At 27.6% G+C, this 16,026-nt stretch overlaps 1 protein-coding gene across 2 annotated transcripts in view; it reads left to right on the top strand.

Moving 5' to 3' along the window:
• LOC107439363 (uncharacterized) overlaps positions 1–16,026 on the top strand; it is a 566,421-nt gene that overhangs the window by 430,350 nt on the left and 120,045 nt on the right. The window contains exon 1 of one of the 2 annotated variants that reach the window (XM_071183127.1): positions 11,094–11,218. The exons of the other annotated variant lie outside the window; for it this stretch is intronic. Within the exon in view, the coding sequence (XP_071039228.1) occupies positions 11,151–11,218 (68 nt within the window). The 5' untranslated portion in view covers positions 11,094–11,150. Of the gene's footprint in view, positions 1–11,093; positions 11,219–16,026 lie in introns of those variants that run through there. 2 annotated transcript variants of the gene reach the window in all.

The following is a 16,026-nucleotide window of genomic DNA, read 5'->3' as shown; positions in this document are numbered from 1 at the left end:
CATATATATATATATACACGCATGCATACATACATACATACATAGATATATACACAAAAAAAACTAAAGAAAAATACATCAAAAACAACAAGAAATAAATAAATAAATAAAGCCACTGGATAATTCACAGATTCTTAAATATACTGAATCGCTAATTGAGTGATATTTTTTCTGTTTCATTTAAGTAGCTAATCTAAAGATTGTGACCTCAGTAATAATTACACTTACAGAATAAGTATATTTTAGATATAGATTTACTTTTAGAGGTTAACGTATCTATAAGAAATCTTAACACTTTTATAAAAAGAAAGAAAAGTCTCTTTCAGAAGTCAAATTACATTTTGGCGAAGAAGTGACTTTCCAAAACCATGTACTTTTTTGAATCACGTCATTCTTCGAAACCAGGTCACCAATACAAGAGAGATCGTGACTTTTAGGTGATCAAATTTCTGTAATTTGTTTTATTTCTTCTGCACACATTTTACAAGAAATTTTACTTTAAGTACCATCTGCTAATATTAATTGATTTTTATATTGTTTTTAAATATCATTATTATTATTATTGATTACAAGATTGATTAGGGTTTTATAGGTAACTACTAAATATCAAGAGAGCTTACTGCAGGGAAAATGTTCTTCAGATAACAAATTTTTCCCTGAAAAAGTATTTGTAGTTTGTCACTGTACCTAGATAGTATAAAGATTCAAAAATTGACAAGATTTACTGATAAATTGCTTATTAAAATATGTAATTTTGATAAAATTTGTTGCAAGAATTTCATTTTGTAGTAAGATCGGCAAAACTGTTTTTACATAGAATACATTCAAAGAATTCGCTGATTTCTTTTAGGAAATATTTCTTTCCATCTTTACCTTTTCTTTTCTTTCTTTTTTCAAGATTAGGAAGGAAAAAAATATTTTTTCTGTTTTGTTTAGATGAAAAACAAGATGAAATAAATTATTTTGATTTTCCGTTTTCCATTTTTTTAATTTCATTTTCCTTTATGAAATTATTTTCTCAAGTTTGTGTAAAAAAGAATTATAAGTTGCGTAAAAGCATAAAATACACTTTTGTTTAAAAAAAAAACACAATTCATTTAGCACATTATTCAAAAAATTTTATTAATTCGAAGCAACAGTTGACTTAAAAGAGTATAAGTTCGTCCTAATTTTATATTTCGACATGAGCCATAAAACGTGTCTCAATTACACTAAAAAAAATTGCAGATCAAGCTACAGGAGAAAGTATCGGCACTCAGGGTGTCGTTACTTTACTGTAAAAATTACTGTATAATATTTTATTGTAAAAATAGATTGTATTGCAAAATAGATTTTACAGGTCAGAAGTACCAGTACTTTTTACCTTAATTTTATCTGGAATTCTTTACAGTGTACTTAAATTCAACTTTTACAAGTCGATATTAAACATAAATGCTCTTTTTTAATATTGGTACAGTTCTTGCACGCATGCATCATAAAATTGTGACAAAAAGGACAAAGTGGATGTATGCACGTCAACCCCGTACTGCGTGACTTATTGCCGATGCTTTGTCAGCAGCCGTCTACTTCTTGCTTCTCATATTTTACTTCCAATACCAAGATAGATTTTTATTGTTTCCGATTCTTGCTGATTTTGGAATTGAGCACGGTATGTCTATCTTGATAAATCGGAAGAATTTTTCAACGGGAGGGTAAAATGTAGGGCATATCATAGTGTGAAAGTGATGGTGACCTTTTATTCGGAAAAATTCAATGGGGTAAAAGAATTTTCAAAATGTTTCTTCTTGAAACATAATTCTTTTCTTCTTTTTCTTTTTCTAAAACGTTCTGAGACGAAATGGATTTCTTATAAGGCTACCAATTTTTTTTTATTATGACGAAATATTCAGACTTGGTTATAATCCTGAATATTTCGTCATTAAAATAAATGAAATACAATAAAAATCATCTAATATGAGCCTGAAAATTGAATTAAACAAAAACAAAAATGGAAAAGCGCTATAAGCAGTTGAATCAAAATTCTCTTAACCCCTTGACATACGAAGACGTCTGGGAGACTTCATTTGTTTCTTCTGTCAAAACAATAATTGACGTGTCTCAGACGTCTTCAACATAGAGATGCCAACTTGCTTCGGACAGAAAATAAATATTTTATAGTGGTAGTTTATCAATTGTGATTCTTGGTTTAATAAATTCAATATAGTAGATTTTTATCCACCATTATTTCTAAATAATTCGTAGGCTCATATAATTCACCACTTCAAAGTAGTTTTAAAAAAACAATCAAAAATAGTCAAATATTTTCAAAAATTTAGTTTGTTGTTATTTACCATTTTTTTTTAAAAATTATTTTGGCGTGTCCGGAGCATTTGGCATCTCTGTCAACATCCCGTTGCGAGTTGTTGTTTACAGTGCAATCAAAGATCATTTTTATATCAAAAAATGATATGTCAAGGGTTTACGTAAACAATATAAATAAAAATGTAGGAAATGTAAACATAAACCAAACAAATTTTTGAGATAGGAATGTTAGCACAAACAGTACTTCATCACGGGTCACACTGCCTTGCTAACATGTAGTCAATTTAGTCTGTAGTCAGTGGTTAAACAAAAAACTGACTGTGCCCCGAGGCCCCATAATGGCAAAATGAAAATGATGTGATATGATACAAATAAATGCAACGAGACATTTTCATTAATTGTTAAATATTTAATTTAATTTTGATTTTTTTTTTTTTTTTTGCTTTGCACATCGGAGGTTTGCGTATGAGGGAACAATGAGATTAACGGCATCTAGTTCTGAATTCTCTTGGTATCTGTGTACTATGATGTTATCATATAACATGATTATCAATAAATATTCACTTTTTATGTCTTATATCAACAATCAAAATCCCCTTAATCAACTGTAATGAAATCAGTATTGCAGTTACCCAATTTCCTTAAAAATCTAAATCCTGAGTTCGCATGCTTAGCTCAAGTATAGTCAAATAAAGGTGTCATAAATCTCAAATTAATTTGAATGTATCATTCATGATATGTCCTTGGTTGGTATGATTGTATATGATTACAGATTCTTACAACACTATGTTTAAAAAAAATTGGTTTTAAATTCTTTATTCTTTCGTTAGTCACCATTCCAAATTTATCGTTTTGTATGCTTGAAAGGATTTAGAGCAACATGATAANGTGACTTCTTAAAAATTTTTAAAAGGGGTCCATTAAATCAAAAAGGTTAAGGAACACTGATTTAGAGCAACATGATAATTAATTTAAACATCACATCACATTTAAAAAATCACATTTTTTTCGAAAGGTGACATTTTTATATTAAACTGTTATATAGTACTTTTTTCCAGATTTTATTCTTTGCCTTTTACTTTTATAATTTCTGGAATGAATTTCCATTATGTAACAAATCGTGACATTTTTTTTTTAATGAAAACGCTCTTGAAATATACCCTCCAGAACAATTTAAAAATATAACTTGTTATGAAATTGTCTTAAGCTATATGAATTTAGTTATAACATATAGTCTAACTTTAAAAATTTAATGCTTTTCTTCACCTGATTATTACTTACTCATTAACTTATGCAGCACTACAGCCCGCTGTAAGCCTTAACTTGCAGAACAATGTTGTTCCAGACTTTCCTATTTTTGGCTTTTGACTTCCATTTTTTCACCTTTAAGGTGGTTAAATCTTTGGTGGTATCATCTGTTTAGGCCTTTCTCTTCGTTCAAAGGCTTACAATTTAAGTTTTCTTATATTTCTATTATCATTTCATCTTTTAATGTGCCCCAGCCATGCCAAGTGTCAGGATTTAATGAATCGAATTATGTTTTCCCGTCTGATTAAATGGTCAAGTTCACTATTGTTTCTTATTCTTCATTGTGCATTATTTACTTTTAATTGCTCAAAAAATTCTTCTCAAAACTTTCCTTTCGAAGATTAGTAGGTTACATTCGTTTTTACTTATTAGAGTTCAAGTTTCCCTGTCGTTCGAAATATATCTTCTATTTTATGGATTTTCAACTGGATTTCTGTAACAAGAAGTTTGCTCTTGAATAATTATTGGTATAAGTAAAAACATTTATTTCAGATTATTGCCTTAATCAAATAATGCAACTGCAGCTCAATTACTTCCATCTATTTTATTATCAAACCAAAATCTATTAGTTATTATCTAGATTACTCTCTCTGAGCTTTTGTAGATATAAATTCACTGTTAAAAGTTAATTTAGTATTTGATATAATTTGCATTTCAATATTTGATTTCTATAACGATAAAAAAATTCCTCTTTTGCACATTATATCACTTTATTGTTTAATTCTTTACGCATTTTCTTGTTGAAATTATTTCGACAACTCATATTTATTCCGTTTCCTACTACTTTACTTGTGCTTGATTTATTTCAAATTTGCACTTTTACTGTGAAATTGACTTTGGTTCCTCGATTTTCTTGCTTATTTAAATAATAATAGAATTCCCAATTACGAATCAGAATTTGAAATTCTACAAACCTTTTAAATAAAAGCATTTCGAAATGTCCTGCTTCAGTTTGATACGATAAATGCCTAATACTCAAGTTAATCAGGTTTCGCCCAAAAAGGTTTTTTTAGCTCTACATGCAAACGGTCGCAACATATTGTATCAAAAAGTGTTTCGTTTCTTCTTTTCTTATTGAAATTTTCTTATTTCATCATGAAATCGGGAATTTTTTTTCGTTCTCTCGACAACCTTTTTTAAATCTGTCTTATTGTTTAAAATTATAATAATATTCAAGTAGTATTAACATAATATTAAGATCAGAAGTATCTTAGTTGGCTAACATATTCTTTTTTAAATATCATCTTCGATTAACAAGTACGAAAGATGCCGTCCTATGCACAATTTATAACATATTATTTCAATTATCTTTAAAGTTTTTTTATGCTCTAAACCTTTTCAGACAAGTAAGACAAGTATTATATATTAAAACTTCAAAATAGTATTCCCTCATCTTCTGTTTTCTCCTTTTTTTCCTTTTTTTTGAAAAAAAAATGAGAAACAAAAGTTAATCCCTCTAAAATTATTATCGAAAGTTACACCCAAAATTATGACCGAAGCTTCAGAGCCAGAATAATTAAAATGTTCGACTCTATTTTCGTTTTTTTAAACTTATAGTTTTAAATTTTTTTATTTGTACAGCTCGTATTTAACTATCAAAAACCAAGCAAAATTTCTCCTAATATGCCATATAAGAAATAATTCTTGATCAGCATACGAAAGAAGTCTTGATTTCTCAGTAGTCACTGAAGGTCTTTAAAATACTCAGGTGCTTCAGAACAGCTTTAAGAAATGCTAACAACAATAATAAAAATAACTTATCATTTGCTAAAATATGTCTTTATATGTCATAAAACCTTCGGAATAAAACCTAAAGAATTCAATTACAAGTTCAATAATTTCCATTCACAAATTATTCAAATACCCCACATACTACATTTATTGCTTTTAAGTTTGTTAAAGGGACTTTAATTATTCCTATCATACTTGGAGAAGGACATATTGTTTGAAACCCATACTATCAAGATTTATTATACCTTAAAGCTTGAATTACCTATTCTCGGAGTTTCGAAATTCAGACTCCTTCTGCGGAATAAGAGACCGGCTCTAAATTTTCTCAGACTACGAAGACAGAGATCATTAGATTATTCTCTCTGAAGATGTCATTGCCTCGGGAAAGCTTTCTAGTATATTTATTCAAATTCGTGATCATGTTGAGATAATATCAATTTTCAGTATTGCTATATCTAGAATTAATTTGCAATACAAATGGTTCTTATGAACAAGGTATTTAATTTCGCATAGATGGATATATTTCAAGTCTTCAAGAAATTCGCAAAATATCTGCAAAAGAATTTAGCATTTACTTTATCCTCTTTTTGTTTCCTCCTATTCTTGATGTGTATATTTAATTTTAACGCATCAAATAAATAGTGATAGATTATGGAAATCGCAGAATAATATCAAATACATAATAGAAGTACAAATGAAAACCGACATTACGTCACGTGAAAATTATAAATAGAAATATCTGAAAATAATTTCGAATGTAAATGGTTCTGATTACAATTTCACATAGTTATATTACGAGACTTCCGGAAATTCTCATAATATTTGCTAAAGAATGTACTATTTACTTTAACCTCTTTTTGTTTCAAAAAACGATCTCAATTCACAGGAGACTTAGGGGAAAGCATAATTTTTGGCATTAAAAAATGTTAATATAGACCGTAAGTTAAAATTGCATTCAGGTGAAAAACATGTTTAAATGAAAACAGTTCTTTAGTTACTTGAAGAATTTTAATCAAAATTTAAAGAAATATCAGTATATTGAAAGTTGTACTTATTATTGGTACTTAGTAGTAGTATAGTGGCTGGGATAGCCTGGTTGGCTGGTCGCTGGACTCACGTTCGTGAGAACAGGAGTTAGAATCCAGCCTGTCAAAGTGGTGACTGTTGCACATTAAATCTGCCGGGTCATGAAGTCCTCTATATTCCCATAACAAGTTCTACTTCTGTGGGCACTGAATTGGAGATTGATCATTCCCTGATTCAGATTAAAATTACGATCTGTGGATGTATGAATGGGTCCACCCTGTAAAACGGATGTGACGCATGGGTGGGGCAGAATTTGAATTATTGGCCATAGATGGCGCCACTGGAAAACAAGAACAATCGCACCCCTTGCCTTAATAGCTTACGACAACAACATTAGTGGTATAACGGTACATATCCAGTATATTGTATGATCGGCTGGTATTGGTATCACCTCTGTCTATGATTCATCGATTCATTAGATTCGCCCCGTTAATTTTATGCGGTAATTACAAAATAAGGTGATCAGAGATAAAATTATCAGGTGCTGATCATATTGTCTGTTCATGTTCCAAATTTGTGTGAAGAAACTATTGCGTTAGCAGACATTTATGTACACGTGGAAGTCTTCCAAAGGAATATCAATCCAATGAATAATTCAGCTGCAAACACTCGTTAACTCAAACGGATACTATTTTATAAGTTTGGTTTAATGATTATTTATATTAGTTTTATAATTAAGTTATTCATTGCTTCTAAACCATGAGTTTCTTCATTGGTTTGATTAGAAGAACTCTAAACCTACTATATCGTGCTACTATGCATGGGTATTAATGAAACAATGTATTTGTCATCAGCGCCTTGACTTTGATTCGATAAACTTTGAATATTAATCCATAGTGAAATTTAACTTTTGCTAATGGATTGAGTTTAAATTATTTTACTTAAATAATTATCCACTAATCTTTTATATTAATTGCTATATATTAAAGCAAAATTAAGTTAGTTTGTTCAATGCGTCGCACTTTTCTTTAGATGTCCATAATGCATCAGCTGTACAAAGTAAAAAACAAACATTAGGAGGAATTGTGTTAACAAATCATTAGCAGCCCACACATATTATTTTTCTGTCAACGGCAATAATTCGAAAAGATTACTATTAATTCACCATTCTTCCATCTTTTGAAGATGAATTTCTTTGCGCAATGTCCATCCCTACACACAAAGGTCAACATCGCCATAATTCTCTTACCCATAACGGCGGAAAGGATGAAAGCCATCGTCCAATAGAAAAAAGCGATCCAATTTGTCACCAATTGAATATAGCAGCAAAGAATTACACGGAAGGCGACTAACGAGTGCCTGTCCGTGATGGATGTCGCAATGCCTGGGCACAAGTTGGTTGATAAATGGCGATTCTTGTCGTTTTTGATGGATGAAGGATGATGTCCACCATTCCTTTTTACCATCCCAAACACCCGTTGTAGTTGGCGAGCCTCAACCATTAGCTGAAGGGGTTGCCTTCAGATCTAGGCCAACAATATCATTTCCTTGTGCTTAAATAATCATGGATTGAAAAAGGGAGACTTCTAATAGGCATAAAATACCGAAGCCGCTGGATTGGGCGTTATTGATTTTGATATAATTTGACTTTATAATGTGCTTTGCTTAGAGTAATTTGTATCTCTTGGCGATTGTAGTCAATTTAATCAATTGCTTTTTATTCTAAGTCATTCATCAGGCTGCACGTTTTAGAGAAAATGGCAAACGTGTTAAGCTTAACGTTTTTTCATTCGTATAAAGGATAATTAATTTTCAAATCTGTTTTCAGTTTAAAAACTATTGTACATTGTGTGTTTTTATTTATTTTTTGTTTGTAATTAGTGTGAAGCAAATTTGTATATGTGATACGCATTACAATAATCAACGTTAAAATTGCATAACAGTCTGCTGCGGAAAGTTGAGGTTTGTTGTGACAGACGTTGTTTTCTAGAATGTTACAGCAATTTTTGTAATTCGATTAAGTTTTTTGACTTTTGATTAAATTTTAATTAATAAATTTTTTTAATCAATTTTGAAAATTAATTAGAAGTCATTAAATAATTAATTAATCTTTTAACGAAGAAATCCATATATATTGAAATACAATACATGCGCTATGGAATGGTATTATGGAGTAGGCAGAAAAACGAGCAGAGAAGAAAAAGCACCTGAAAAAAAAAGTTCGTAATAAAAAACACTGGAAAAAAGTACCTCATTAGTAATTATGAGAATTTAATAACCGATTCATTTCGGGTTGTTAAACTAAAATTTATAATAATTAAATATTTATTCGAAAGAAATTACACATTTTTTTATCAAATTAATAAGTACATAAAGGCTTAATTTTTAAGTTTACGGAAGAAAACTTTGCTCTCTTTATACCATTTAGCAAATTGATTACGATTATTAAGCAATTCGAAAATTGCTCTAAATATCAATAACTGCACTTATATAATAAAATTTTAAAATAATACTTTTTCAAATAGTAATTTTTTAAGAACCGTTTTAAAATGAAATATTTTATTTATTTAATTTTTTTGTTGTTGTTTTGTTTATATTTTTAATTTATGAAAAGATTAAACCCCTGAGAGATTCTTTTTAATTGATTCATTTGATACATTATTAGTAATAATACTGTTATTGCATATTATATAATTGCACATTATTACATATTATATAATCGCATTAAAAAGTATAAAACATTAAAAGTTCCTATCAGTCAACTTCAAACTAAACTGTACACATTAATTAAAAAATAATTAAATTCGGGCTCAACGGCTCGAATGAAATTGGACGTTAAATGCATGCAATATTTAAGGAGCTTTTTTCGGGTGCCTTTTTTCTTGATTCATTATAAGTGTATTGTCTGTGATCTATTAAAAAAAGTGCAACATTCTTCAGTTATAAAATTACATTATAGTTTCCAAATATTTAAATTCCTGTAGTAAAAAATATTTGCATTTATAAATATTTTTTTGCAGAAATAGAAGAAGATTATATAAATAATTTGCTCAGGCACGTCTAGTGCAATTGTGAGTAATTAAACTAGTTTTGCATTTATTAAAAACAACTTTACAACAATGAGACTGACAAAAAGAATTTTTAAGGATGAAATTAATATACTAAATAGGAATTAATGTAATTTTGCATTTATTGAATATAATTTTCCTAGTGGTGTAGTGTAACTATGTAACTACTGTTGACAGCAGTGCAACCTTTTATGTGCCTACTATTCTTTAAATGTGCTATTCTATATTGTACTTTTTAAAATGTAGAATAAAATAGTTTTGTAGTTATTGAATGCAATAAATTGATTGATAATACATTTAATTAAATATTAATTAATTTTAATGAATTTTAATTAATTTAATGACTCTTAACTAAACTTTTAACGACGAACTCCATATATACTGAAGCATAAATTAAATTTGTAAAGCGCTTATTGAGAACGATATTTATTTATCGACAGATGTAAAACTTATATTAAAAATTTTAAGAAAAATAAATATTTTTATGTTTGTATTTAAATAAACTCTGTTTTTATTACGAAAATAACGAATAAATCTGATGAAGAATTGTAAAAAAAGAAGAGGAAATTGGGTCATTTTCAATAAATAATTTTAAGTCAGTTTAGATGTTATAAAAAAATACGCATTTCATAATATTATTTTACAAACATTTTCAGTAAGTACTATTTTAACCCGTTTTTACAGCAATTTGAAGGAAATTTTTCATCGTATTTTTAAAATCTCGTATCTCTTTGTGTAGTAAACTTTGCTTAGGGTTTTTTTTCTTCTTAATTTTGCCCCAACTATTTTATTGTTTCCGAACGTATATTCGAAAACGATTATTTACATAAAGATTAAGTTTGAAAAGGATTATTTAAAAAAAGTAATTTTCATTTGAAAAGGATTATTTAAAAAAAGTAATTTTCATTTGAAAAAGATTATTTAAAAAAAGTAATTATATTTTAAAACGATTGTTTATTATAAGAAAGTAAATATGTTTGAAAACGATTATTTATCTACTGAGTAATTACGTTTGAAAACGATCATTTATATAAAAAAAAAATCATGTTTGAAAACGAATAGTTATGTAGAAATTTATGTTTGAAATATTCAGTAGTTTTGTAGATTTTAAGGAATGATTCATAATAAAATAAAAATACGTAAATCCGCCGTTTTTTTTTTTTTTTTTTTTTTTTTTTTTTTTTTTTTTTTTTTTNTTTTTTTTTTTTTTTTTTTTTTTTTTTTTTCAATTTCCTTACTAATTACACTCATTTCTTGGTCGATTTTAACTTTATTTATTAAAAATTAAAACAAAATATATCGATACGTTTAAAGGTTTAAAAAAAGTGCATTAATATGCAATGTAATTATATGTAAATACAAATAAAATTGAGAAACTTAATGTGGTCCAGGAAAAAAAAGTGTGACTTTTGTCCACTTTATCACAGTTGAAGTATTCAATAATAAACATAATTCGCCGTTATACTATTGAAGAAAACGAAGAAATGTTTAAAAATATGCATTCTAGTTACATGTGTAAGTTAAACAACGTTAGTGGCGGAAGCAGTCACTTTCGTAAAGAGTCCCAGGTGTCACCCATATGTCACGTGTCGTGTTCTTCGACCAACTCTGACCCACCCACCCCTGTCACCCTTTTTGAATGGCTAACATCCTTCCTGTCTGTCTGTCCATCCTGTCTTTCGAACTCAGTAAAAACTCTTTTTCCATGTCACTTTTATGCAACATGAAATCTTTTGGTTGAGAAGAGTTACGCCTGTTCGCATGCTTTTGAAGTGTCGCGTTACGTAAGTAGGAAAAGTTTTCTCAGTTTTATTTGTTTTAGTTCGAAAAGGAATTTTTTAATCGTTTGTTGGTTATTTCAAATATTTCCTGCCGGAGTTTAATATCTAAAGATTTTCCGTGATAGTTTCTTCGAGGTGCAACTTTTAAAACATTAGTTAGTGGAATTAATATTTCTCAATTTATTTTATTAATTTAAAATATTGGTTTAATAAGTATGAATATGATTTATATTTCTCTTTATTGTTATTTTTTTAAAAGAAAGATCATTCGCTGTTATTATATTTGTAATGAACTAAATTTATTAAACGCAACATTCCAAAATAATTTGCTTCGTTTTTACTAAACTTTACTAAAGTAAGAATAAATTTCAAAAGTTTAAAGAGTTTATTAAAAATGTAATATTTCATTAGTTAATATTTTGCTACTTTAAACTAAAACATTAATTTGAAAATTATAAAAGTTTTTTAAAATATTTATTTTTCATTCATTTTAGTTATTTATTATATATTTGATTTCTGCACTAATTCTGCAATTTTTGTTGTACAAAAATAACATTTTCAAAAAGAAAAAAAAAAAAAATTAAAAAAAAACATTTTATTTGTTGTTATTTACAAACGTTGCATTTAAAAATTTGAAAAACTTAGAGCAAAAATATATTCCAAGAAACTTAATATTATTTATTATATTATTTAAAAAAATGCATTAAATTCCATTACCCCATTTTTTTTCCAATTTTAATTGCGATGCTTAATAAGTTGTTTTTCTTTTACCGTATTTCAATTTTATTATTTCTTTGTTTTCTTGTGATTATTCATATGGGGTCGTCCAAACATTACGTAATTATATTCCAGTACTTTAAATTTTAGTAACATGAGAATTATCTTTAAAAATAAACTTTCCCATAAATTAAAAATTAGTGTAATTTTGAATTTTGAAATGCTTTCAAACACAGTTTTAACGTATTTCGAGAACTTAAAAAAACTGTTTCAGCTTATAATAAATAAATTCTTATTGTTTTCATTTGGTTAAATACCTTTTAGGAATTAAATTTACGAACGATTCGCTGCGAAATAAAGTGTTAGCTTTTCCTGTTAATACATCCTTTTTAGACTTGAAAAATAGCTATGCTTTTCTATACGCAAGGAATGAAACATAGTCCATTTTACTAATGAAAATGTCTGTTTTATTTTTTCTCTCTCTTGTTTAACACTTTGTTTCAACAAATTATCGCTGTTGTCATGAGCCGGATTCGAACCATAAAAAATAAATAAAAATTGTTCTGAAACGGATGCAAGAGATTCGAATCTATTCCATTTCGTTTGAGTCCTCTTCCTAGAATGGATGGTTCGTAAACTCCCTCCTATAATTGAAATTTTTAAATTCCATTTTATAATAGAAGATTAGAGAAAAGAAAATTGAAGGAAGACTGGCGAAAAAGAGGATAAGTTCTAGAACTTTTTGAAAATGACGTTAGGTTCTATTCGAATCATTAAACAACTCGAGGAAACGGTAACCTTTTATGTAATTACGGTGCCATTTGTCACTATCGAAAATGTTCTTTATTCGATTTCGAAAAATGACGATCTTATTCGAAATATTTGATCGACGTTAAGAAGATTATTTTATTCGAAATTTATTGAGTGAAATCAAAATGGGAAATGGAAATAAATTTTAACTTGCTTGAATTATTTTAGAAGCATTAATTTTGAATATTTAAATACAAGTTTGGAAAGAATTTTATGAAATCAGAAGCTTTACGGTTCTTTCTTAATGATATAAATGCATGGAAATGGAATATTTATTCAGTTTTATTCAGCATTATTGCACATTTATTTGAAATTTATTGCTATGTTTATTGGTTTTCATGTTTTCTTTACAATGATACGTATCTTGAATGCCTCTTTTTTAATTTTGCGTATTTATTACTTGTATGATGTCATACTTTGGTTTTGAGAAAATTATAGAGTTTGGTGTACTGTCATTAAAGGCTTGGCAGAATGTGAAAGATAAAGTTTTTAGTGATTTATAAATATCGTCTTTAGAATGTACAGGACTTCAGGAAAACTTCTTTATACACCTGCAGATGGGATACCGGTGCCTTTTTTATATATTTTTTGACAAGTATAAATTTACATTGGTATTTTTTAATTATAAAAAACAGTCAGATACTAAAAATTTTTTAGATTATTGGAATTATATTTGTACTAAAATATAAAATTCAAAACTGTAGTTGGTATTTTTTTCTTCCATATTCAAAAATGTATCAATAATTGATTTTGTAAATTAAAAAAATTTCAATAATCTATAACTGTTTCTCTCAGATCTAAGTATCTGCAAATAAGTGCAAATTTGAAAAATTATTTTGAAGTGAGACGTGTTTGAAAAATTTTACTTTTAACGCAGAAAAAGACAGACCACAACTGTATTTCATAACCATAAATTACTAAAATACTAAATTTAATATTTTTCACTTATTTTGACCTAAATCAATACAAAATAATGAAAAAGTATGAAATGTTTAATAAAACTTCTGCATCAAAGGGTTGAAAATTGTTGTTAACCGTCTAAATTTAAAGTTGATTCATTTAATCCTCATCTCTCCAAATAATAATAATACTGTTCAAAATCACAGTTATGGATAGATCTACTACTTATCTTGTAAAGATGGAAAAAAAAATGTTGAAATATTTCACAAACAGAGTCTGATTTACCATGAGGCCTGAGAGGTTAGCCGCGATAGCTCACTGTTTAGAGGCAATGAGCGTTTATTCTGAAGAACTCTGGTTCGATTTTCAGAAGCGGCTTGAAGCAACACAGCTTCTTACTAAAAACTTTTATCTAATCGAAAGTTTTATTTATAATCCTTTTATCAAAACTTGAAAATCTGACTATTTATACGTATGACCTTATATATATCTGTTTAAGTTATTTATTTGAAATAGTGAAAAATTCTTTTCTTTTTTTTATTCTAAGTCATTAAAATATCAATACACTGCCTTTGCTACCACTAAGGAAAATATTTTCCGAAACTACGAAAATTTCGTTGTAGCTTAAGAGTGTGGAGTAATTTAATTTAACGCAAATAATTGATTCCAATAATTCTACCAGTGTATTTAAATTAGAATTCGATTCCATGATATTAATTGTTTGATTATAATATAATGATCAGAAACTGCAAAATAAAATACCTTGATTTAAATAAATAAAATGTCATCCTAATTATAAGTAGATTAAAACCGTCAATTTAAGGTAATAGTTGATTAAAACCGTTCTTCATATTATTTTACGATTATTTTCAGCAATTATTTTATGGTTCTGAACATCATATGAAAATTACTGCCATTCAGTTTTATACTCAAATTTATACTCTACCTGATTATTATATTTATTTAAATATAATTTTTTGAAAAGTTAAGTTGCCAGACATTTTCATACGGGTGGGCAACTTTAGTTTTAAATGATTTTACACTTAAATGTTATTTCAATTAGTGAGATTTTTCATGCTGAGACACTAGAGCTGCGGTAACTCGGAGGATAGAGCACTCGTCCACCTAATGACGTGATACAGGTTCGAATCCCAGCTTTGACAGGGTGAACGGGGGTGCTACTTTCGGCTCGCACCAACCACAGTGATGACATAGTTATTTTATAGAATTTTTAGTTAAAATGACAGTGTTTGTTTGTTAACAGTACTTACCTGATTAACAAACAGGCGTCTGTTGTCCATTCTTTTCTGCAAAATAAATGGTTTTATACTTGTCCGGCAGCTGACAATTTTTTTTCCGTAAATTTAACAGATTTTTTTTATAGTGTAGATATTAGGCTTATCTACAAAAAAAGTTTTTGAAAAAATCATTTTTTGATATATTTCACGAGAGTTTTTTTAATTTTATTTTTAAATTTCGGTTTTTTAATCTAATTATAAAAACATTTTAAAATTCTTAAAAATTTATAAATTTATTGTTTTTTATACGTGATTTTACTAATCTTAAATTGATTCTCAAATTGTAATTCAATATTTACTCCCTGAAAAAAATTATTTTTTACATCTTTTTTCTTAACGAACTTAAATCAAGATTTATTCTTTCTCTTTTTATTTATTACTTTCGTCCAAAAAATCAAAATCTTGTTACCTGCAAAAGTTATTATTAAGTTTAAAAGGAAATTTAGGACGTGACGCTTCCTTTCATTGATTTTTTGAATGAAATGTTTTAAAAAAGAAAAAAAAAACTAGATACAGATACTTTATAAAAAAAACTGATAAAACATTACTGAAAAGAAGAAAAAATACATAAAAAATATTTCAAATTCCTCAATCAGAATCCATGCGCAAAAATATTTTTGCTTACAAAGCCAGTGTATCGCTTTTAATATTCAAAGCAAAAACAAGTATTGATTTTTTTCTATACAAATAAGCATCCTATTTTCACTTACGATTCCCGATAAGATATTTTCCAGCTCATGGCTTTTGTTTTCAGACTAATAATTTGCGAAATAAAAATAAATTTTTGTAGATAAATTTTTAAACAGCAAGGTACATAGTCTCTATAAATAATTAAAACTGTATCTGATAAATACGCACTTTAACATAAAATTAACTTTTAATTTTAAAAATTAGATTTTTCAAAAAAAAGACAAACACTTGCTTGCATAAAACTAAATGTTTCAGGGAAAAATAAATATTTAGCATTAATTCTTATCATTAAATTCTTTCATTTAATGTTTAATGTTAAAAAAAATATTTGTGTTTCATAATTTTGGTTTCGAATTTTAAAAATTTCGTAATTTTTCGTTATTCACACCACGTTAG

Source organism: Parasteatoda tepidariorum, chromosome 7, assembly GCF_043381705.1.
Source record: "Parasteatoda tepidariorum isolate YZ-2023 chromosome 7, CAS_Ptep_4.0, whole genome shotgun sequence".
NCBI lineage: Eukaryota > Metazoa > Arthropoda > Arachnida > Araneae > Theridiidae > Parasteatoda > Parasteatoda tepidariorum.
The sequence above is the reverse complement of the archived record's forward strand: the minus strand, read 5'-3'. Positions and strand labels throughout refer to the sequence as shown.